The 25,373-nt window shown below is 39.2% G+C and overlaps 2 protein-coding genes across 2 annotated transcripts; one reads left to right on the top strand and one right to left on the bottom strand.

Annotated features, from left to right (window-relative positions):
- Positions 1–717: 717 nt before the first annotated feature.
- On the bottom strand, positions 718–12,433 carry cebpz (CCAAT enhancer binding protein zeta). The gene is made up of 17 exons (XM_062436883.1): positions 12,213–12,433; positions 9,768–11,260; positions 8,405–8,636; positions 7,744–7,924; positions 7,569–7,657; positions 6,235–6,288; positions 5,993–6,095; positions 5,760–5,816; positions 5,288–5,354; positions 4,746–4,852; positions 4,432–4,492; positions 3,927–4,132; positions 3,103–3,138; positions 2,897–2,986; positions 2,676–2,743; positions 1,774–1,855; positions 718–1,231 (listed from the first exon to the last, which is right to left on the bottom strand). The coding sequence occupies exons 1-17, from the start codon at positions 12,411–12,413 to the stop codon at positions 1,071–1,073; spliced, it is 3,288 nt and encodes a 1,095-aa protein (XP_062292867.1). The 5' UTR covers positions 12,414–12,433; the 3' UTR covers positions 718–1,070.
- Positions 12,434–13,229: 796 nt separating this feature from the next.
- ndufaf7 (NADH:ubiquinone oxidoreductase complex assembly factor 7) lies at positions 13,230–24,246 on the top strand. The gene is made up of 10 exons (XM_062436886.1): positions 13,230–13,553; positions 14,173–14,333; positions 14,468–14,548; positions 15,164–15,274; positions 15,782–15,995; positions 16,688–16,746; positions 17,415–17,528; positions 20,904–21,047; positions 22,815–22,988; positions 23,715–24,246. Exons 1-10 carry the CDS (start codon positions 13,475–13,477, stop codon positions 23,937–23,939), a joined length of 1,362 nt encoding a protein of 453 aa, XP_062292870.1. The 5' UTR covers positions 13,230–13,474; the 3' UTR covers positions 23,940–24,246.
- Positions 24,247–25,373: the final 1,127 nt, after the last annotated feature.

The raw sequence follows: 25,373 nt of genomic DNA, 5'->3' as shown, positions 1-25,373 counted from the left end.
CCATTTTTTAATATAGGAACCAAAATTACGGAATTATGTATCCTATCCTATAAAATAAAGTCTGTTTCTCCTTTTTATTTGTTATGCAGACTGCATGGTGCTCTGTATGACTATTTGACCTCTTGCAAAGATAAAGACTCATAAAGACATCTAACTTTCTTTGAAATTATTTCAGATTCTCTTCAAGTAGGGTTTTCTTTTTTCCACAAAAGTAGTAAAAAGTGGAGACGTTATGATATGGAGCTCAACAAGCTAACAATGTCCTGTCAACACAACTGCATTTCTGACTAAATAAAACCAGAATATATTCATACTTTAGAAGCTGGAATATTAAAAAAAGATATATTTTAAAAGAAACCTAAACGAAACACAAAAAGGCTCAAAATGAATTGATTAAAAGTAGTTGATTCATTTTCTATGGATTCTTATCAAAAATGTCTGTGAAAAACAAAGAAAAACATTATTTAACTGAGAAATCAATGTTAGCCTAAATCCATTGTTGTTGAGACTCAATTTCCATTAATTTAAACCTGATAAAAAATAGTCACATTTCAGCCTTTAGTTAAAACATGTACCATGAACCATCTACTTAACTTTTACTTAATTTAAAATAACCAAAAAGAGATTAGTTTAATTCTTCAGAACTAATATGTATGCGTGTTTATCTGCCAATTATAACCATTTATATTGTAAATAAAACCAAAACATCAGAAAACAACTACTTTAATTTCCGTTGATATATATTTAAGCTTCATAACACAGAAGCAGTATGAAGAATATTACAGACTTAAAGTAGATTCTCGAAAAAAATCTGTCCGAGCAACGTAATGTCCCCTGTATAACAAAGTCTCTTTTTTTAATTTTCCAAAAAAGATATTAAACATGGCTTCTCTTCAGATCATGTCGTGAAGATTTCATCAGCTGACTGGATCTGAAAACGAGTTTCTGCTCTGTTTCCTCCCAGTTTACTACCGGTCCGACGAGTGGGCCGGCGTCTACGGCATCCGAGAGAGAGAGAGAGACCACGAAGATGTCCGTCATTTTACAGTCCACACAAAAACACACAGCAGCTACTTCTTCTTCTTCTTGTTCCCGAACATTTTGCTTCCCGTCCTGGCTCCGCCGAACGTCTTCTTCTTGTTAAACGTGGCTTTCTTTCGGCGCATCGTCTTTACGTCGCGGCCTTGGATCCAGTCGTCACGCTGAGACTCCCACCTGAGCTGCTTCAGGCCTGAAAGGGGCGACACGAAATAACAGAAAGTTAAGGAGAGGATGTTAATCTGTCTTAACCAGGCGGGGAGTTCCGGTCCTCTGCACTGAGGCCAACGCAAGTAATTTAAAACTGCACTCTATCAAAAGGCCACCAGGGGGCGACCGTTTTGGTGTCAAAAGGACTTCCGTCTCTATACAAGTCAATGGAGAATTCACCAACTTCTCACTTGATTTATAACCTCAGTAAACGTTTTCAAAAATGTGATTATGGTCTCAATCGCTAGTTTAAAGCCTTCTTCAATGCAGTATGATGTTCATTTGGGACATTTTGGCCTCCCTGATTTTATATTTGACGATAAAGCAGGGTATGCATTAGGGCGTGGCTACGTCGTGATTGACAGGTTGATTGGTTCACAGGTTCAGGAGGGCGCCTCATGCCCCTCCTGATGCCCATATAAGTAGAATAAGTGTTTTTAAGTTTTGTTGATGTAGTCTTGACCTTTAATATTTCTGTTCCAGTGTGAGATATACAAGGTGTAAACCGGCTCAGGTGTCTCTTACCTGCTTTGTCTTTGTTGGCCATGGCGTTCAGTCCAATGCTGTCAAACTTAGAGCCGGCGTTCTCATCCAGTAGGGAGCCAAACTGAAAAACACCAAACCATTTTTTAACTAAAACAGTAATTGTTAAATCCAACACACTTGTTTTTTTTATGTTATATGGTGAACATGTTTTATCAATAATATCTACTTTTCTAAAAAAAAAAACCCACACACACAAAATGAGCCTCTGGCTGAATGTTGGGGAATTTTGGCATCAAAAGAGGGTTTTTATGAGTCTACAGGTTTCTATCAACCTAAGTAAAGCTGAATTAATTGATCAACTGTTTTGATAATCAATAAATCATTTGAGTTACTTTTGCATGAAATTAGCTTGTTACAGCTTTTCAAATATAAAGATTTTAAGCTTTTTTTGTCATACGAAACTGTACATGTGTTTGTTTTGGACGTGTGATTGAGATGATTTTCAGTAAATCGATTAGTTGATTGACAGAAAATCTAACTGCCAACTCTTTTAGATAATTGATTAATTATTTTTGAGACATTTTTAGACATTTTCTGGTTCCTGGACTGCTGTCATGTCTTATCTATCTTATCAAATGTCCATCTATCAAAGACTATATGTTATTATTCTGAGAAGGGGGCAAGTAATGTAAGATTTCATGGTAATGTAAATTGTATTTTTATAAATTGCATGTTATATTTTGTGTAAAAATGTTGTGAAGGAGAGAAATTAAGAAAGATCAGATCCAGTTTCTCTAAAGTTTCCCTCTAGTCAGATATTTTATCTTTTCAAAGAAGACGTTAAACCTTCTGCAGGTATATTTTAAAGTTGTCTTCATCTGAACTATTTCAGCTGTTGTCACTTGGGGAACTAAAAGTTTCAGGTTTCTTTTCATCCTCACCTCCTCAGCAGAAGCAAACACAGCTGCTTCATTTCCTTTCTTCTTCTTCTTCTTCCCCTGTTTCGAACCTGTGAGCAGGAGAAGCACACCAATAAAACAACTTGAGTCATTCAACAGTCAAATTATTCAGGAAACCCACAGTTTACATTCTTTAGATTACTGAATAAAAACAGGACAAAATGAGGGCAGATAAAAATATAAAAGTTAAACTCTGTATTAACCTAAAGATCCGTTGAGCTCCTCGGAGGATTTCCTCTTCCCCTTCTTGGTACGAGGAGTGATGTCTGGAGCGTTCATCTCTTCATCTGAATCTGCAAACAATCATTTTTTATTTCATTATTTAGTGCAGAAGATATTGAATTCATAATGATGATCCGCTCTGAGTCACAGGATGCAAAGTGTGATGAAGGTTTGAATGTAAACTCACCATCAAACGCACCGTCGTCATCCTCCAGCTCAGGAACTGAAAGAAAAGTAAATAAATAAGAGATTTAAATTTGAGTTCAGGGTTTTTTCTCTCATCATACTCACTCAATCTGAACAAGAGCGCATACAAGAAAATTCACTGACAACACTTCAATATTTTAACACTTACACTCATATAAAAGTGAATTTGCAAAGATTTTAAGTACAGCTGCAATGATGTTGATGTGTTTTTAATTTGACTTTATCCAATTTTAATGTATTTTTCTTTTTTATATCAATTGTTGTGATTCTTTGCTTTTACGTGAATCACTTTGTGTCACATTTTATGCATTCATTTGGGAATAGAAATGGACGTTTTATCATGATTATTGTATTTAATCAATTAGCCAATGATTTTGATAATTGATTAATCGCTTACATCAGCAAAAACAACAAACTGAAGCTGCAATTTCAACCATTTGTGAGGATTTGCTGCTTTTCTTTAGTCTCATGCAACAGTTAATTAATTATCTTTGGACAAAACCATCAACTTCAGGGCATCAGCTTGGGTTTTAGGACTTCATGATTATTCAATACATAATACATGGCAGATTGATATTAGACCTGCATGTTTAGTCGATCAAAAGAAAACTAATCCAATAATTGTTTAATTGGTATTTTAAATGCAAAAATACCAAAACTATTTGCTGGGTCAAAGCTCTTGAATCTGAATTGTTTGTAGATTAACTGATAATAAAAAATAGTCCTTAGTTGCAGCGCTAAGTGATCAGCAATAAATGACTATAGTCCCAATTCTAAGGAAGGGAAATCTTTTATGTTCCTTACTTTCATCATCATCATCTTCATCTCCGCCCCCGTTAACGTCCATGAACGTCCCTCCTTCGTCCTCCAGCTCATCTCCGAAGTCTTCCTCGTCCATGCTGCCCAGAGACATCTCCTCATCGTCCAGGTCGTCCACGTCCGAGTCGTCCGCGTCCGAGTCTGACCCCTCTCCACTCGCGCCTTTCTTAGCTTTTTTAGTTTTCACATTACTGAGAAACATCGAGAGGAAACAGAACAAGGAGATGAGATGGTGTTTAAGTCGATGAATCAATAGATAGACTGAGATTTTAACTTTAAACTGCTAAAAGTTAAACAAAGATCAGAGTCTGTCGCAGCTCTCTGATGATCATTTTACACTCAACTGTTGAATGGCTGCAAAATGTCGAGAGCATGAACATTTAATAGAGCCTGCTAGTACAGCTGTAGACTCTCAGATGACGTTTCATTTGTGGCGTTAACATGAGACAGAATATAAACTAATTCAGGTAGTAATAATTGATCTGCTCACCCAGCGAAGTCCAGATCCTCAGCTGCCAAATCAGTGAAGTAAGAGTCTCCCTCACAGGTATCTGTTCAAACACAGTCAGAGAAGTTAGAAACTCATAGAAACAACTTTTTATCATTACTATTATTATTATTTCTGTATTATTTCAAAGAGCTACTAAAGACAAAGTTATGTAGTGATCTAGAAAAACACACACTACTTCTGTGTTTCAAATATAGTATCATTCATTATTTCTTTTTTTTTTTTTACTTTAATGTTGTTTTATATCTAAAAAACAACAACAAATACAACAGATTCTTTTAGTCTCTCAGACTCACCGAGTATTTTCTCAAACTCGTCATCGTCCACGTCCTCCAAGCTCTCGTTGTCGTCGTCTGGTCGCGGCCGACGAAGCTGCTTCTCCTGCTGACGTTTCTTAAAGAAGCTGCAGAGAGGTGAGGAGATAAATAAGATCAACAAACTGCCTCGAATCACTGACGGGAGATGTCCAAAACTATGAGTTAAGGCAATAAACACAGAGAACACAGGAAGGATGCAACGGTTTGATGAAGAAAGAGATCGTATTGATTATTAAGTGATCATTAATTTTCTTTGCAATGACATTTAAATGTAGTTCAAAAACAAAAATGAGGAATAAAGCTTCAAAAAAGCGTTAAAAACAAGGTTAAAATGGTTTCTTGACAAATCTTCACTTCATACAAACGAATGATCATAATCCAACAACAGAAACCCAGTTGAAATAAGTTGTGTGTGTTTGGTTTGTTCTCCTGATATCTACTACATCTACATGCTGGACTTTGCCTTCATTTTAATTTTAAGAGAAATCAAAGCTACGTTTCTTCTTTCTGTTCTGACTCACCGATGGAAGAAGATTTCATCAACAGGGACCTGACTCTCGTCTTTAGCCAGAAACTCGTCACAGTTCACTGAGAGAGAGAGAGAGAGAGAGAGAGAGAGAGAGAGAGAGAGAGAGTGAGAGAGGGAGAGAGAGAGACAGAGAGGGAGAGAGAGAGAGAGAGAGAGAGAGAGAGAGGGAGAGAGAGAGACAGAGAGGGAGAGAGAGAGAGATTGGGAGGGAGGGAGGGAGGGAGAGAGAGAGAGAGGGAGGGAGGGAGGGAGGGAGGAGAGAGAGAGAGGGAAGGAGGGAGGGAGAGAGAGAGAGAGAGAAAGACAGGGAGAGAGAGAGAGAGAGAGGGAGAGAGAGAGAGAGAGAGAGAGAGAGGGAGAGAAATTCACTGTTTTAACAACTGGAGAGATGAAAACCCAGAACTGACTACAATCGGGTGATCAAACCTGTTATTTACGCCTTTAAAAAGATGTTTAAAACTCACCTGGTAGATAGTTGAGAGGTAACCTCTGTTTAGGCATAGCGGCAGCATCTGTGTTTTCTGGGAAATAAAAGGTAAAACTCAAATTAAGATTTTTCCAAACCAAATATTTTTGATTTTACTCAGGTTTAAATCTGGGTGGGTTAAAGTTTCCCAGCATTAATGCAGCATAAGAAAAAGATGACTGCTAAAACTAATAATCAGCAATGAAATATAGTAAAATCTGTGTGTATTACGTTTTCCCTTCAGCTGTTTGGGGTTTCTGAAGACGAATCGATCCAAGAAGCGGATGAGGGTGAAGTCGTGCAGAGGATCACCGGAGTACTGGATGAATCCTCCCTGTGGAACAAAAAACAGAGAAAATAATACAAATGAGACAGCTGATAGAAGCTCAAACTGGATTTAATTCCAGTTCTTCACAAGTGTTTCTATATGTCACAGTTTGACTTCAAGTTAAAAGAAAAGTTAAAGTTTTTACCTCCAGGATGGTTTTTGCAAACAGCGACACTGACGGGTGGAAGTGCAGAGTGAGCTGCAGAGGAACAAACAGGAGATGCAACAGTTAAACTTCCATTATTATAGTTTCCAGTCTCATCAATAGTACTGACTCACTTATATACACTCATTTAACTTTTAGTTAGTCTTACTTAACCCTCCTGTTGTCCTCGAGTCAAGGAAGGAAGGGAGGAAGGAAGGAACGGAGGAAGGAAGGGAGGAAGAAGGTAGGATGGAAGTGAGGAAGAAGGAAGGAAAGGAGGAAGGAAGGAGGACCGAAGGAAAGAAGGTGGAAAGAAGGAAGGAGGAAAGAAGGAAGGAGAGAGAGAGGGAGGGAGGAAGGAAGGAAAGAAGGACAGAGGAAATAAGGAAGGGAGGAAGGTAGGGGAGGAAAGAAAGAGAGAAGGAGGGAGGGAGGAAGAGAGGAAGGAAAGGAAGGAAGGAAGGAGAGAGGAAAGAAGGAAGGGAGGAAGGTAAGGGGAGGAAAGAAAGAGAGAAAGAGGGAGGGAGGGGGAAGGGAGGAAGGAAAGGAAGGAAGGAAGGACAGAAAGAGAGGAAGGAGGGAGGGAGGAAGGACAGACGGAAGGAAGGAAGAAAGGAAGGAAGGAGGGAGGGAGGAAAGAAGGAACAGTCAAAACAGACGGGGTCAGTTTGACCCGGGAGTACATTAAATATAAACGGCCACATTTTAATTTTAACTCTTGTTAGTCTTTATAAATCTGCTGATATCCAACTTTTTAATGTCATTTATTTAATAATAATAATAATAATAATAATAATAATAATAAAGTCTTTCATGCATTTAAAATTATATAAAATATGAAAATACAATTCTGACAATAACTCTCAGCCATATTTATTTATGGTAATTTAACTCTGCTGGGTTAAAATCAACCAGGTTTGATTTGACTGTTTATAAAATATAACGTATAAATTATTAGTATTATTCTGTGTTAAGACCTTTTTAGCCTTTTTTAGGGGAATTTATGGTCAATAGCCCTCATTTAAATAAATTATACCTTGTTTTTGAGTTAACACCTGTTGTCCTGAGTCAAATTTGACCCAAAAACAGGAAGATTTAAGTAAGTAGTAGTATGTATTGATGAGATAATTAAACTTTAACTGAAACCAAGGATATTTTATTGTGTATAGCTACAAACCAATCAGGACTCTGCTTTATAATCAGGTTGTTTTCCCTCCACCACTGCTTCCTCTTAGTCACCAATAATCAATAATGCACCATTAGAGTTGACCTGATCATTCTAACAGGTTATTGATAGAAGGCTGATCGATGAGCTGACAGTGTTTGTGTCTCACCCGCTGTAGTTCCCATAAGGTCGTGTGGTCGGCGCCGCAGAATAACGGGTTTCTGTGCAGCGGGTCGTAGCACTGCAGGCTTTTCCCTCCTGGTGAAACAGGAAGTCAAACTCATTAATATTCAACCCTTAAATCATGTTTCATTTTTATTTTAAATCATTTTAAAAAGACAAACCTTCCAAGTTCTGGTGATGTACCCATGATGCTTTGGGTTTGACCTCCTCTGCCGGTTTGACCTCCTCTGCCGGTGAACTCACTCCTTCCTCCTCTACTTTGTCCGCATCCACAAAGCGCTCCTCTTCATCATCATCATCATTTTCCTCAGCAAGATCTTTGAACGCCTCCTCCTCTCCGTCCTGAGTGAACGCAGCAGAAAGATGTTTAAAACTCAAGGAAATCGTTGCCTTATTTATTCCCAGTAAGTTTTTAAATTATAATTGATTACCAATAAATATTAATTATAATTCTATTAATATTCACATTTTTCATAAGGAGCAGATTGGTATTAAGTGATTTTTATTTAGATTTTAAGCCTTCATGCATCCACAAGTTTGATTTTTTCTGCTGCAAGATATTCAAATATTCAAATAGTTCCAGTTAAAATAATTGATTTATCTACTAATTGCTGCATTTCTATATCAGATTTGTCTATTTGGACTATTTTGGAATATAAATAGTGTTTTAAAATCAGATATTCACCCAGATGTGTTATACATTTCTGTGTAATTTAATTTTTATATATTTTTAATGTAGAAAAAGCCCACATTTTCATGAGTTATACATGAAATATATATTGTATTAAACATGTAAGCTAATGGTGGTGATGTGGTTCTCACCCCTTCCTCCTGCAGGATCATCTTGAGGCTCGGTTTGGCTTTTATGACCTCCGACACCAGGAAGAGCGCTCCGCAGGCGAAGCTGGCGTTCTGCTCTGCGCTGATCTGCAGCAGACGCTTCACGAAGGCTTTGACCCGCCGCAGCACGATGTCGGCCTTCAGGGACTTATACAGCAGGTTGAGGAACATGCTCTGTCTGGAGGACGACGACAGGCCCGGGTCCAGCAGCTTCCTGCAGAGAAGAAGAAGAAGAGATTCTGACTTTAAACCCCAAACATACAGTTTCTTTTCATTTCAGCGTGTTTTAAAGTAACACAGATTAATCAGCGTGTTCATTTCTCTTCTTCCTCCAAATTCAAGCCGACATATTTGGTATATTTGGGAACTTTAGAATCTTTACATTCATTTAAATGTAGGTTTTATGGGTAAAAGGACAAGTTCACAACTCCTTTAATTGAAGATTTAGTCATTTTCAGAGGCAGCAGAAGTGTGTCTGGAGCTTAAATGAAGATACTGAGATGATTTCTGCTGAATTTTGTGCAACCATGCAGAGTTGTTTTGTGTGTTTTGATGATCTTGTTCTTTTAAATCTTACTTTATTGTATTACCTTTAATTTTATACCACTGCTTTTTTCATTTCAGTGTTATAATTAGTTACGCTGCCGAGATTGTTTAAGCAACTATTTAAAAAAAAGGACAGATGCACATTTGTTTCTATTAAAACATTACAAGTGAGGAGCCTAAATGATGCTGTAATCATTCCTGGAACAAAAACATGAAGCAGTCTTCCAAATTTATTATTTTTTTTAAAAACACACACACACATGATCTGGTAAATATCTGTTGGAATATTTTGGATTTGTGATTCATTGTTGGGATTTTAAGATCACTTATTCCTGAACTATCTGAGATATTTCCACTATTTTCTCCACTGCTTTCTCAAATTCTCCGACTTTCACTGCTTTCCAGAAATTCAATGACCAACAATAACATGATCCTTTCTACTTGGGGCAGCTGTGGCTCAGGAGGTAGCGCAGGTCGTCCACTAATTGGAAGATTGGAGCTTCGATTCCCGGCTCCTCGAGGCTGCATGTCGATGTTTCCTAGGGTAAAATACTTAATCCCAAATTGCTCCTGATGACTGTGCCAATGGTGTATAAATGTATGTCATCAGTGTGTGAATGTGTGACGTGTGTGTGAAGTGTAAAAAGCTCTTTGATCGGTCAAAAGACTACAAAAGTGCTTAAAGTACAGTCCATTTATGTTCAAGAAAGAAAAAGAGAGAACAGTTATTCCCCTTGTAAGAGGAATATAATCCTGACCCTGCCAGCAGATGTTAACGTGGTCCGCTTCGTGTTTTTACCTGTACAGAGCGACGTAGTACCGATCCGAGACGCTCTGCTGGGAGTCCATCACCTGGAACAGCAGCATGAGCGCCTGCACGGCCGTGTTGAACTTCACCAGATGAACCACTTTGAACAGCGTGTCCAGCTGCTCCTTCACCTTCTCGTCTCCGGCGCCGGCGTAGGGATACGCTCTGTTCACGCCCGACAGCAGCACGCTCAGCATCTTCGACTCGATGTCCTTCTTCTTCACGCAGGCGCGGAAAAACGAGAAGTAGATGGTGATGAGCTTGGCGGCGAGCTCGGTCTCGTCGTGGCTCAGCATCACCTGGCTGAGGAAGCAGACGGCGTAGTACTGCGCCTTCGGGCTGATGTTGGGCCGGAACATGATCCGCTCCACCTCGCAGCAGACCACCACCTTCATGTTGGGGTGTTTGTGCAGCAGCGTCTCCAGCAGGTACGACGCTTTGGCCGCCGTCTTGTACTCGGGGTCGCCCAGCTTGTTGACCACCTGCATGAGCAGCGCCCTCTCCTGCTCCGGCCGGTTGCACAGGAGCTCGTGGGCGGTGGCGAGCGCCTTCGCCTTGGTGGCCGCCACCGTGTCGTGAGCTACAGTGTCCAGAGTCGCCACAAACTCGGCCACGTGGTGTTTCAGCAGGTGCTCGAAGTACCAGAGGACGAGGCGGCGGTCGCGGGCGTCGCGGTTGCCGCTGGCCTTCTCCTCCAGCTGGTCAAACGGGTGCTGGGCGAAGGGGCGGAGCTTCCTGTTGTCCGGCAGCAGGTCGGACAGCAGCAGCTCTCGCAGCGTGTCCAGAGCCATCAGACCCATCCGCCGGCTGCCCTTCTTCTTCACCATGGCGACAAGGCTCTCCACGTGCTCCACCATGTGCACCGGAGCGTCCTGGATCAGCAGCGTCATGGCCGCCATCCTGTCAGCCAGCACGCCAGAGGAAACCACCGTCTTCATCCAGCCGGAGTTGGCTCCTTTCGACAGACTCTTCTTGCTCTTGTAGAGGGAGACCTCGGCCTCAAACAGCTGCTGGGCGAGCGTCTTGTACTGGGAGACCAGTGAGGGATCCTGCTGCTCCGTCGAGCCCTCGGCGGTGTAATCCAGGTGGAACCATTTCCCTCCGGGTTTGATGAGCATGACCTGCCGCTGCTGGAAGTCAAACACATTCGCATTCTGTTTCGCCTTTTTCCCGGCGGCGGCCTGAGCGTCTTTAATCTTCTTCTCCTTCTTCTTCTCTTGTTTCTGCTCGTTGGCAGCTTTCTGCTGAGAGGTGGACGCTGTCTCCTCGGCTGGAGCTTTCTTCTCTTTGGCTTTTTCCTTTTCGGCAGCGTCGTCGACCTCGGGCTCGTCTGCGATCACCTGCTGTCCGGCCAACGCTCGGATGCCAAGTTTGGTGATGAATTTTTCCAGCTCGCCATCCTCCAGGTCGTCTATGGCTCCCTGCTTCCCTCCGTCAATGAGCTCGTCGTTGTCGTTGAGGGCGGCGAGGAGGACAAAGTCAGCCTGCGGACCAACAAGAGAAGAAGAAAAGCATAAGAAAAGACTAAAGAAACCACAATTCTCAAATGTTAATTATCAAAAAAAGTCTCAGAACTAAATTAAAAGTATCTTCCCATTTAGTCCACTTCTCGGAAAGATGTATTCATCCATTTAACTTATTTATTTGATGTCATTTCGCTTCATTTTCTTAATTTATTTATCTTTTTATTTATATATCATCTCATTTAAGAAGCTGGAACCAGAGAATTTTAAGTATTTTTGCTATAAATAAATAGACTGAAACTATTAATTGATTATAAAATAACAGTTTCAACTTTTAACAGACTCAGACTTGTCATTTATCAAACAAAAAAATCCCCAGTTACTTTCATTATTAAATATATCTGTGATTAGTTCCTCCTTAATTAAAGTTATAAATAAATAATGCCAAAGTTGATGTCTTAAAATGTCTTGTTTGATCCTCAACCTAAAGATATTCAGTGTATTCTTATAGAGGACTAAAGACACCACATTTACAAAGCTGAAACCAAATAATTGTGACTTTTTTTTAACTTTAAAATGACTTAAATCGACTTATAGATTAATTTAATATTTGGCAACTAATCAATTAATGCTTATAGCTCTGTTGTAAACTAACCTTTGACTCTAGGAAAGTGTAATTGACATTTTATAGGCTAAAATATTAAAATCAGTTAACAAAATAATTCACATATTTTCCATTTAACTCCTTTAGTTGAACCCAAACATGTGTTAACACTGAAACTTAAAGTTAAAATTCATTTTAAGTGAAAAACTGTACAGCTGAGGACAGTTTACGCTAACATTACACACGTTTACGAGACATTTATATAATAAGTGTTTCCACCTTCATTAAACACTCCAAACATTTGTTAAAAAGTGTGTAAGATGTCATTTTATGTTTGTTAATGAAGTCTAAACTCCTGGAGAAGCTCACCTGTGTTCCTCCTAGCTTTAAAACCTCCTCTAGATTGAACTCTTCCTCCTCCTTCTTCCCTCTATCTTGTCCTCCATTAGGTGCTGAATCCTCCTCTTCCTCCCCGCTGCCCTTCTCGGCCTCCGGGTCTTCATCTTCGGGCTGAAATGTCACTTTGCTGGTCGCTTTGGACCTTTTGCGGATTTTGTTTTTCGCTGCCATGCTGCTTCTAGCATGAGGAGGAAGACGTGACCCGGACGTGAAGGTGACGTCAGCGCGGCGTTTCCGTAATTTTATTTTATTAAATTTATTTTATTTTTAATATGTTTTATTTTTGCTTAAAAAACTAAGTGTTAGCAGAGATATATTATATAAAGTGTTAATGTTATTTTCTTTTTTTTTTAAATAAACGTTGTAAATACCGTAAACACACAGAGTTCAGAAGTATTTATCATCCAATCACAATCACTCTCCTGGACTACGTCACTGCTGGTCGTCCAATCAGAGAGTTTGTTGTCCTGCGTGGTGTTAAGCATAATTTTATTAGACCGGAAACACCAGTACTTATGTTTACAATAAAATATAATAAAAAAAGATACTACTCCACAACATTTATCTGACAGCTTTAGTTACTTTTCAGATGAAGATTTGACACAATGGATAATATAACAAGCTTTTAAAATAAAACAGTTAAAGATGAAACCAAAAAGCAGTGTGTAGTCGGGCTCCAGCAGCTACAACAGTAACATGCTGCTCTAACACTGATGCTTCACTATTAATAATCTAATGATGTCATATATAATAATATATCAGTCAGAGGGACCAAACCACTACTTTACTGTAATACTGCATACTACATCACTCATAATACTGCAGTACTTTTACTGTAATACTGCATACTACATCACTCATAATACTGCACTACTTTTATTTTTGTAAGTCTGAGGTGTTCCGGATGTTATGTAACGTTGCTGCTACCTTGACGTCATCACTTGCACTAGTTAGCTGCAGAGCTGTAGCTTATCCAACAAGGACATTGCAGCTTTTTGTCACTTTAACCGACAGACAAACATTAATAAACACATGTATTTGTTAATCTGTTGCACCCGGAGCTGAAACATCATTTATAGCTCTGTTTGTCTTTTCCTGTTAACTTGCTTTTAGCTACTTAGCCGGCTAGCTGTTACCCACGAGGTTAAATAAAGTTAAATTAAAGCTGCTTTCGATAATAATGAAACCTAACTCAGTGTTTAAACATATAGTTTAGGTTCACTTGCAGCAGGATGAGAGCTTTTCTTGGTGGTAAAACCCAGCAGTTAGTCAGCAGGGTTTTATTTCATCCTGTCAGACCTTCAGCAGCAGGTGAGAGTTTATTTTATTACATTTAATTAATGATGTAGTATGCAGTGTTACAGTAAAAGTACTACAGTATTATGAGTGATGTAGTATGCAATATTACAGTATGCAGTACTGCAGTATTATGAGTGATGTAGTTAAAAGTACAATACTGTAAAAGTACTCCATTACTAGTCAAAGTCCTGCTTAAGTAGGTTCAGATTTTGTTGACATTGTTAGAAAGGTGATAATTATACTTTGTTTATTATTGAGGTCATGTAGGTGGTATTTGGCTGCCTCATTAACATAATCTGGGGAGGGGCAAAATAGGAACACTTTACTAACAATGTCAACAACATTAGGTTGTCAAAATAGTTGCAGTTTAATTTTCTATTGATTGATGAATCATCGCAGCTCTACTTTCCGTTGTGTGTTTAATCAAAAATACAAGTTCACCAATAAAATCTGTAATATAGGGGTTCAAATTCAGATAACAAGCTTAATTCATAAAAAATATCTTATTCAGAGCTGAAGTTGAACACATTAAGCTTAATTGAGATACAACAAACTATTCCAGCCACTAATTTGAGGGACTGATCACATGTTACTTTAATTTCAAAACCTTTTCTACTGTTTGTGTTGACAGTGCGATGGCGAGCAGCTCAGGTCAGACTCTTGTGCAGCTCTCCGTCAGACGAGGAAAAGCACCGACCCTCCATGCTGCGACACCTGACCTCTAAAATAAAAGCCACAGGTCCGATAACGGTGGCCGAGTACATGAGGGAGGTGCTCACCAACCCTGTGACGGTACGAGACGATATCACATACCGTATATATCAATGACACCTTTTGATTTTAGGATACATTTTTGCTTCTGTTATTGTTCAAGTTAATCACATCTCATATCAATCATGATCAGACTGATTAGTTTTGTCTTTCAGGGTTACTATGTGAAGAACGACATGCTTGGGCCTGACGGAGATTTCATCACATCACCAGAAATCAGTCAGATCTTTGGAGAGGTGAAAACTGCTTCAGATACACAGCAAGAGATTAGATTGGTTTGAGATGATTCTCAACTCGGTACAGGAGTTAATTTGACTTTTAAGTATTGATTTACAAGCGACCAAATTTACATCTAGTTCAACAACACTTTTATAACATTACACTCATATAGCATTAAAGGTGCTTAAATATAATCTGTGACACCTTCAGTGTAAATAGCTTAAAGTCGTGAAAATGCTGGAAAAGTTGAACTACGTCTCTGTTGTGGAAGATATAATACTAAATATATTTACACTTTTTAAAAAGTCAAATTTTTGTATCACAGATTATCGAAATCATTTACATCCACTTTCTATAAACACTGTAAAACAGCAAATTCCAGTTCAAGTATTTAGTTATTGTTATAGTATACAGAGTTATATATATGTATGAAGTTATATAGTTAAATGGAATAAAGAAAAGCAACATAATATTGTGTTTTTTAGCTAACTGCATCCTAAAAATCACCAAAAAGTACGAGTGCCAGAAAATAATTGTATTTCCAGAAGCAGGAAACCAGACATCAGCACATTTCTGCCTCTCTGACCTTTCCTCCTGGTGTTTGTTGAACGTGTGTCTTGTTTATCTTGCAGCTGCTTGGCGTTTGGATCATCAGTGAGTGGATGGGAGCGGGCGGACCCAAACAGCTGCAGCTGGTCGAGCTTGGACCTGGAAAAGGATCGCTGGCCGCTGACGTCCTCCGAGTAAGAACACATGTTTTATAGTAGATCATATGCATCAATTATTAGTTAACTACTTATTTACATTGTCTAACAGGGAGAGAAACATTACAACATTACAGAAGGAACATTATACGTTGATAATAGTTATTTTTGATAAAAGGAAAAACATTTACTTAAAGTTGCAGTAAAGAAATTATTATGAAATGTAATCAGATCTTCAGTCATATCAGTTCCATTTATGACCAGCAGGTGGAGCTGTTTACTGGTTATGTTTAGTTACAGTCAAGAAATCCAGCAAATGCAAATTAAAAAAACACATTAAATCAAATAATTAATTTTACACATATTTGCTCAGTTTAGTGTATTTATACTTGTCTCGTCTTATTTATTCTCATTATTCTAATCATGTGCTTTTTGAGTAGATTAATCATATTACCCCCAAGTAGAAATACTTTTTAAGCATCTGTATAATAAATTCATATAAAGTACTTAGTGTTGAATCACGTGTGTTGTGTGTTTTCTCTCCAGGTGTTCAATCAGCTGAAGTCGGTGCTGGGCGTCGCCTCGGTGTCGCTCCACCTGGTCGAGGTGAGTCCGGTGCTGAGTCGGATCCAGGCTCAGAATCTGACCGGGACCCAAAACCAGGAGGCAGACAGCGAGGACGAGCCAGTGTACCGCCGCGGGGAAACGTCCACCGGGCTGCCGGTGTCCTGGTACCGCCGCTTAGACGACGTCCCTGCAGGTACTTTACATCTATTCTATATTTGTTAAACACTTAGCGTTAATATTTTTATTATTTACACATAAGCAGGTGACTGATTTTGGGTTAAAGCTGCAGGAAAATCTACATTTTGTGGTGATTAATACTTCAACTAACAATTATTTTCATTTTTAATTCATCAGTTTATTATTGTCGTGATTAAGCAATGAGTTGTTGTTGTTACATATAATGTCAGAAAATTATGAAAAATGGCAATAACTGATTCCTGAAGCCCAAAATGACGTCTTCAGATGTCTTGTTTTGTTCCGACCAACAATCCGAAACTTGAAGATATTCAGTAGAACAAAAGAAACCATAAAATATTCACATTTCAGACGCTGAAATCTGAGAATTTGGAAATGTTTTCTTTCAAAAATGACTTACACTAATTAATCGATTATCAGAAATTGATTAATTATTGCAGCTCTAGTGGTGATATTGTTCCTATCAGGGTTGAAAAACATGAAACACTGACACACAGTATTATTGCGACTATTCATACAACAACTACAATATATATAAAATGTATGTTAAAAAGTATATTTAAAATGGATATTTAAAATGGAACATCACCAGAGTTTCTTATATTAAGTTATGTCTCTTATATTAACATGTGAAAGTAAAGGATGTCGTCTTTGCTTTTAACTTATTAAAGCAAGTTTCTCTTCTTACAGGTTTCAGCATCTTTCTCGCTCATGAGTTCTTTGACGCTCTGCCAGTCCACAAATTTCAGGTACGTCTCGAAACCCCAATCTGTAGAGTTTTTATGTAATGACACATTTCTATTTTAGGTTTTATTTGTAGAAAAATTGCATTTTTTTGCAGTCAGTGTGTTGCTTTCCTCAGATTGTTGTTGGCGTGCTGTGTCATTATCAAAGCTGCCACCAGATGGCGCCAAAGTGAAATATGACAAACCGAAACAGTATGAGTGATCAAAGGCTGCATTTTGTAGTTTCACTTTGAGTTTCTGAGCAGAAGCATTTTAGGGGATCTTCCTGATTTTGAAGATTTGGTGGAAGCAAAGTAAACAGAGATAAACTTCTGTGTCCAGATGTGAAACAGACACACGGACATCATCAAACAAGTGATGTCTTTAAAGCTTGTTCTGCTTTGTTGCACATGAATGAAGTTCAGATTTTAACTCCTGATATAAAAAGACAGTTATTCAAATATTTGTCTGGTTTCCTTGTTTTTAAAACTGCCTTTGTATGAGTCAGTAAGAAGGAAACCACTCGGACTCACAAATGTTCTGGTAACCTCTCACATACATTTTTAGGCATTTGTCTCTGGTGTTATGGAGACTTTGGTGTAACTTTCAGCACTGTCATTCAAAGCTGTTTATTTAGACTGTTTATTTAGGCTGTTTGCTTGTTTGTTTGTTTGTTTGTTTGTTTTGGGTAGCGGACAGACAAAGGCTGGAGGGAAGTGTTGGTAGACATCGACCCAGAGAAGCCGGGCCAGCTGAGGTTTGTCGTGGCGCCGTCTCCCACTCTGGCGTCCTCCACATACGTACAGGTGAGCACCCGAGCAGCCGGAGTCATGTGACACTGGATTCATCTTTTAAGTTGTTTGTTAGGCTGAAACATTAGAAAACAAAACACCACTGATTTAATCTCCTGAACAAGACAAACAACTGACAAAACAATCTCTCACCATAAGGTCCATTATCTTATGGAGCTTTCAATGATGTTGCATTATCTTACTCGGCAGATTGAGTTGCCCATTTATCCCTTAATGGACTTAATGGTCAGGAAATCAACTCTCAGTCTTAGCTTTTAAGCCAACATGTACATAAAGGTACTGTACTAGTAGTGCCCCCTGCAGGCTGTGATGTTTATTACACCCAACCATATGAAAGTGTGGCCGAGGAACAAAGACACCTTCAATTAATTCTTGTAGAAACATTTCAATTGATGATATTATTTCTCTTTTTAATTAGAGCGTTCTTGCTCAAGTCATGTACGAGGAACTAGCTTCTCACTGAAGTTGTGATTTAAAGACATTTTACACATAAAAATAAAATAAAACTAACTTACAAAAACAAAAAAAATTCACAACTGTATGGATTATACTGGAGGGATATTTTTTAAAAACCCACATGTAGTTGTAAAATAAAACTCACAATAAAAATAAACGAAGAAAAAAATTACTAAGATTACAAATTCATCAATAAAGAGATTTTTAAAACCCCAACTATAGCTTTTCTAGGTTGTTGTACTTCATATCACAACCTCTCCACATTACACTGACGCTATTTACAATTTACAATATAGTAAAATTCAACAGGTTGTGATATTTAGTACAACAAACCAGAGAAGGTGTAAGCAGAACCGTGTTCCTGCACATGCTCAGTAGCGTCTGTCTTACACTGAACTACTCTCCGGAGACTGAAAACATGATCGATTATTAGTCTTTGGAGCGGTTTCTAAACAAATTAATGTGAGCAAACTCTTCATAATGACTCACTGATGTGTTTTAATTGTTTTTAGACAACAGCGAAGGAATAAGGTATATCAGGCTTTAGATACACACGTAATACTCGTTAGTAGATCAGTTCATTTAGATCCAAACATGAGATTTGCTGATGATAAGAAAAATATAAAAAATCAGCAGTCAGATCCTTTCATGTTCAGCTTTATTTCTGTATTTTCTCCTCATGTCTTGAAATTGACCTTTTCTAAAAAAAAAAAAAAAAACAATGTGAATTATGCAAAAAAAAATTCTATTCTTATAATATTTCCACTGTCTTAAAACAGTCAACAGTTTAGATGGAAATACTTTAATTGAAATACAAACTTAAATCCATGACAACGAGCTCTACATTTGAAAAGAAACAACAAAAACAAATGTTTGGATGTTTTTAAAGCATTATATCTTTAACCTGACTGTGAGAGTTGTATTATTTGTACTTGAAAGCACAGAATGTTCTCGAGGGTCGATGTTTATTCTTTTTAACTCTGTGGAAATAAACTCCACGTACTCTTAGAAGTTGGTTTTATAGCCTCCATCTGTTTTTTTTTATTGCCCACATCTATACCATCTATACGTTCACAGTCTGTTTGATTTGGCTTCTCTGGCTCACTTCAGACACTTTGAGCATCCTGCCATGGGCCTGACATCATCCTCATCACCATCTTCATCTTCATAATCATCATCATCATTAGCCTGTTTGGATGAAAAACCTGTGTTTTTCAGATTCAAACAATAGTTTCTGAAACCAGAGCGTAGTGACGACGTGATGTGGTAACTTCACCCAGCTGCTGATTTTAAACTTTACATTTCTGGTTTTTATTTAGGTGTTTGTTTGTCTGTTTCTGGGTCAAACGTGCAGCAGGTCGACATATTTCCAGCAGCTGCAGTTTGTTTTAGTTTCTGTGTTTTTGTCTCTTAGCAGCAGAGAGCAAGAGCTTCTTCTTTTTAAGATAATGTAAAACATCAGAGAAGAAGAAGGAGACACACAGAGAGTTGTTTCTACGCCCACAGCAGCAGATAAAAACCAGGAGCTGAATGCAAAGGAGCTTTTCAGTGGTCAAGTTAGAGGAAACTGCTAAATAAATAAGGGGTGGTCAGTCCTAACTTAAAGAGGACGTATCATGCACGTTTCCAGGTCTCTATATTTATATTCTGAGGCTCTACTGGAATATCTTTGCCTGATTTCCAGTTAAAAACTCCTTATTTATCTTATACTGGCTCTTTATACAGCCCTTCAGTTCAGCCTCTGTCTGAAACAGGCCGTTTTAGCTCCTGTCTCTTTAAGAGCCCACTCTGTTCTGATTGGTCAGCTTCAGGAAACTTCTTCCATCTCCAGAGGCTACGTAGACACACTATAGTAGCAGGATTTGACTTATTTTTCTTCTTCTTTACTTAAAGTGAACAACCTCAGTAACAAAGGCTACAGAAAAGACGGCCATTTGTGAGCATGTGTGACTGATCTGATGTCATCACGATGGGGAAGTAGAGGCAACTTGGCAAACAAAGCATTCAGAGCAGGTTGAAGCATATAATCAACTCAAGTTATTAACCTTTGACCATGTTTAACATCCAATATCCATAACAGTAAAAAAAACTCCTGTTTAAACAGACACATACCAACATCTCTACTGTCTCCTCCTCTACTGTCCAGTGTGATCGACTGTCAGCAGCCGGCAGGAAAGACGCTCCGTGGTGCATGCTGTGTTAAATACTACTTCAGTACACTTTAATAACAAGTATTACTGGTATCAGTGCAGAAAACTGCAGATGAATATTAAATATCCAGGAATTCACATTATAGACATTACCGCTGACTATCACTGAAACAAAGTGGCCACAATTTTATACATTGACCCTAGACACAGTAATTCACTATGGCCGATGAGTTAATAAGGATCCAAACAGCCCAACCAATCAAAACAGTCCAATAACACCATAGAGCGATTCATTGACTAATCGATTTGAGACATTTTTGAAAAATAAATACAACAATGACATCGCTCCAGATTAAAAAAATGTGAATAATTTTGTTTCTTTTAATCCTCTGTGTTAATAATCTAAAGACCTTTGAGGACATCAGATTGAGTTGAACACTCGTCTCAAAGTTCGAGATTTGTTTGATCAAATGGAGAATAAAAGTAACATGCAGACTGTGTTTTCTGGTTATATAATTATCTACTTGACACATCAAAATATTTTATGAAAAGTGTGAAATCTAAATCTAAAATATTGTTTAATGTCTGAGCGAATTTTTCAGTCCACCTTAAAAGATCAGAGAGCCGACTGTGTTGAAGTCTCCAGCAGAGCCGACCTGAGAGTGAAGTGATTTATTATTAATTGTGTGTGTGTGTGTGTGTGTGTGTGTGTGTGTGTGTGTGTGTGTGTGTGTGTGTGTGTGTGTGTGTGTGTGTGTGTCAGGCAGATGAAAAGCGGCATCACGTGGAGGTGTGTGCCGAGGGCGGTGTCATCGTGCAGCAGCTGGCCCGGCGGATCACAGAGGACGGAGGAGCGGCGCTGATCGCTGACTACGGCCACGATGGAACCAAGACGGACACGTTCAGAGTACGACGGACACTTTAAATATTCACTCAGTGGGCCAGACTTAAATATGGGTTCATGGTTCTTAAAAAATCAAGTAATACAGAGACCTAAACTTTGGTCACCGTGTGTTCAACGGGCTGAGACTCTGTACTTTAACCCTCCTGTTGGCCTCCCGGGTCAAATTGACCCCGTCTCTTTCTTTAATTTTTCCTTCGTTCTTCCCCTCCTTCCCTCTTTCTTTGCTCCCTCCTCCTTCCTTCCTTCATTCCTTCCTTCCTCCTTTCCTTCCACCCTTCCTTCTCTCCTTACTTCCTTCCTCTTTTCCTCCCTCCCTCCTTACTCCTTTCTTTCCTTCCTTCCTTCCTTCCTTCCACCCTTCCTTCTCTCCTTACTTCCTTCCTCTTTTCCTCCCTCCCTCCTTACTCCTTTCCTTCCTTCCTTCCTTCCTTCCTTCCTTCCTTCCTTCCTTCCTTCCTTCCTTCCTTCCTTCCTTCCTTCCTTCTCTCCTTCCTTCCTTCCTTCCTTCCTCCCTTCCTCCTTTCCTTCCTCCCTTCCTCCCTCCCTTCTCTCCTTCCTCCCTTCCTCTTTTCCTCCCTCCCTCCTTACTCCTTTCCTTCCTTCCTTTCTTCTGTCCTTCCTCTCTTCCACTTTTCCTCCCTCCCTCCTTACTCCTTTCCTTCCTTCCTTCCCTCCTTTCCTTCCACCCTTCCTTCTCTCCTTACTTCCTTCCTCTTTTCCTCCCTCCTTACTCCTTTCTTTCCTTCCTTCCTCCCTTCCTTCCTTCCTTCCTTCCTCTTTTCCTCATCCCTCCTTTCCTTCCTTCCTTCCTTCCTTCCTTCCTTCCTCTTTTCCTCATTCCTTCCTTCCTTCTTTCCTTCCTCCCTTCCTCTTTTCCTCCCGTCCTCCTGTCCTTTTTTGACCTGAGGACAACAGGAGGGTTAATGCAGTTTCTATTATTTTAATTCAAATTGAGTTTATTGATGCACAGAGCCTGAAGAACAAATATATAAGACAATATTTATCAATATTTTAAAAAAGAATCACAAGAAGTCCATTTATAAAGTTTATAAGAAACCGAAAGCTGATTTCTGGAGTTGTGGCAGAGGGCTGAACCAAGTGTGGCAGAAGTAGGAGGGGGTTTCCTTAAAAGAGGATAAACTATTAAAGTACACAAATTATAAAAAGTATAGTTATTAATTGTATATCTGTACATGAATAACACGCTGTATGTATCTGGGAGGTTTCCTGTTATATATCACAGAAAAAAGTCAGTTTCTAATATCGTGCAGCTATAACATCATAATATTTTATAATAAATAAATGTAATAATGAATATAATACATTTTTTTCTTTAAGTGGGTGAAAACTTTGTGTATCCTGTAGCTTTTGTTCTCCTTTGATTTTCTCCTTTGTGTGGATACATTTGGGATTTGAACCTTAAGTGAGGAAATTAAAGACAGTTAAGACATTTTTTCTGAGTCTCCTCTCTTCAAGTCACAGTTTAAGGAAACAGATGTAGGAAGCAGCGAAGCTCCTCGGCCCGCCGCTCCTCTTCCTTCTTTTCCTCCTCTTCCTTCGCTTGCCTGTCTGATACTGTTAACATATTAGTTGGAAGTCACTTTTGAATTCCTGAGAAGGGTGAAATTATCTTTTAAGGATTTTTCCACATCAGTATTTCCATTGTCTTAATACTAAATATAATCTTGTGAACATGTGATGCCTTTAAAGCTGTTTTCAGTGATGTGACTAACTAACTCTCTATTTGTCTTGTTTTTATTTTGAAATCAGGGTTTTAAAGATCACCAGCTCCACCACGTGCTGGCGTCTCCCGGCTCGGCCGACCTAACCGCCGACGTCGACTTCAGCTACCTGCGGAGGGTGGCGGGGGGGGACGTGGCGTGTGTTGGACCCGTCACTCAAAAGCTGTTCCTGAAGAATATGGGCATCGACACCCGACTACAGGCGAGTCTGACTGATAACAGGAGGCATAATAACGACAGCAACAGTGCTTTTTGTATATTTAAAGCTGAATTACCTGATTGTTTTTGTCCACCTGGAGCCAGATTAAGTACAAGCTGCAGTCACAGTCATCATATTTTAAAGTTCTTAATGTTGTTGGTTAACAAACAGCAGCTTATTTACACATCCAGGAGCCACAAACCAGCTCTACAGTCATTTTCCTGTCAAACTGATGGATCTAAATCCTCATATTCACTCTCTTTTTTTTAGCTTAGTTTGATTTCCACCAACTCCTGAGAGAAATATTTGGCTGTTTAGCTGCTAAATGTTCAACTTCTTCACCAGCTTGTTGCTGTTTGGTGCTGAGTAGATAGTGTACAGTTGCTTTTTAGAGCTTTTTCTTTGGAAATAGCTGCCTGCTGTGGCTGAAATGACACTATGAGATTGCTGAGAGTGAAGCAAAACAGTGAAATGTGCCTTTAAAATGTAAAGTTTAAATCAAAACAATGACTCTTAAAAGCTTTGTAGAGTTAGTTAAAGTAATGTAGGTTTATTACTACAAGTGACACCTTTCACATTACAGTCATTTGATCCATTGTAGATATACAAATATGAAATTAATGAAGCTTTAATCCATGACAGATGACTGAATAAAGAGAAATTAACTCACATTATAAACCTGAAACATTTTCCAGACATTTGAAGGAGTTCCTCTCTGGTTCCCTGCAGGTTCTTCTGAGGAGCTGCAGCGACGCGTCCACCAGGGAGCAGCTGATGAACAGCTACGACATGCTGACCAATCCCTCGAAGATGGGCGAGCGCTTCCACTTCTTCAGCCTGCTGCACCCGAGCCGCATCGCCAAACCCGCCAAGACGACAGTGGGTATGAAGCTGGAGAAGAAGAGCCCGGCGCCGCTGCCTGTGGCCGGATTCGACGAGCTCAGCTTCTCCTGAGAGACTTTCAACCAACAGGTCAGAAAACGTCTGGAGATGATCTGAACTGTCTGAAAAAGGTTTGGGAGCTTTGACGGATATTACAGATTATTTTAGAGACTCTTAAAGCTCCGTCATTTCAGATACTTTGATTCGGAGGATCATGTTCACGGGACGATGGAGTTTTTACAGCTGACAGTTTTCAGACAGGAGGACGACTCAGTGTCTCTAATTTAACCTTTGTGTCGTCCTCCCGGGTCAAATTGACCCCGTCTGTTTTGACTGTTCCTTCTTTCCTCCCTTCCTTCGTTCCTTCGTTCCTTCCTCCCTCCCTTCCTTCCTCCTTTCCTTCCTTCCTTCCTCCCTCCTTTCCTTCCTTCTTCCTCCCTTCCTTCTTCCTCCCTTCCTTCCTTGACTCGAGGACAACAGGAGGGTTAAAGAAAAAAAAGAAATGTGCTTTATTTTACAAGCTTATATGTTCAGCATGAAGTAAACTAAAAATACAGATTCTCTTACGGTTAGTTATAAACACATTTAAATCTAAAAATCCAACAAAAATATAAATATTGTGCATTTTTTAATATTTATTCTTTACGTGGTGACACATACAGTTGCCTAACAAGGTGAAAATGTCGACACCTTGGTGATTAAAGTTCAGATCAGACCGACACTTGATATGGAGAGAGGTCAGAGGTCATCGAGAAGCAGGAGGATCTCTGTCCTCCTCGCTACGCCGACGTTCGGCCGCCTGCCTGCAGACACATCTTGAAGCAGTTAGCTGAGCTCAGACTTGTGCAGCAGCCATTCACAACGAGCCCCGCCGCTCCGCCGGTAGCAATTAAAAGATTCAGTTACACATGTGGGGGTGAGGTGGGTGAGGCAGCGGCAGTTCACGGCTGCCAAAACAAGCAGCCGTCCTCCCGAAGAGCGGCGGAGCGAGGCGATCGTGTTCAGAATTGGTAATTAAATGATCGTTTCCAAACATCCTGCCGGGGATCGTTATCAGCTTTCCTCCTGGTTCAGAAGAAGGATCTCCGTGTGTGGCTTTGATGAGTCACACTCAAACATTTGGAAGAAATTAGAAGGGTTTTTTTTTTTTTATTAAAACACTCAAATTAAAGATAATTAAATGGTTTTTCACCTGGAAATCGACACCGAAGTCAAACTGTTTAGTGCCTTTAAATCTGACTTGAGGTTGAGATTTGATACAATTTCAGCAACATTGGTAACTTAATAAATCATCATGAAAACCTCCGTCCAGTGGAAGTTCATCATCTTTTCATTACCAGTGTTGCATCAAGATTTCAGTAAATGTTTAATTTTCTATATTTATCATGAAGCGAAGAGCAAAACCAAAAAAAATATAAAAAGATTAAAAGGAAATCTTCAAAACTTAAATAAAGGTAAATTTAAAAAATCCGATTTTTACATGTTCGTAAAAGTAATTATTTTCTC

Source organism: Scomber scombrus, chromosome 17, assembly GCF_963691925.1.
Source record: "Scomber scombrus chromosome 17, fScoSco1.1, whole genome shotgun sequence".
NCBI lineage: Eukaryota > Metazoa > Chordata > Actinopteri > Scombriformes > Scombridae > Scomber > Scomber scombrus.
Note: the sequence above shows the minus strand (reverse complement) of the source record. Positions and strands in the feature narration are given on the sequence as shown.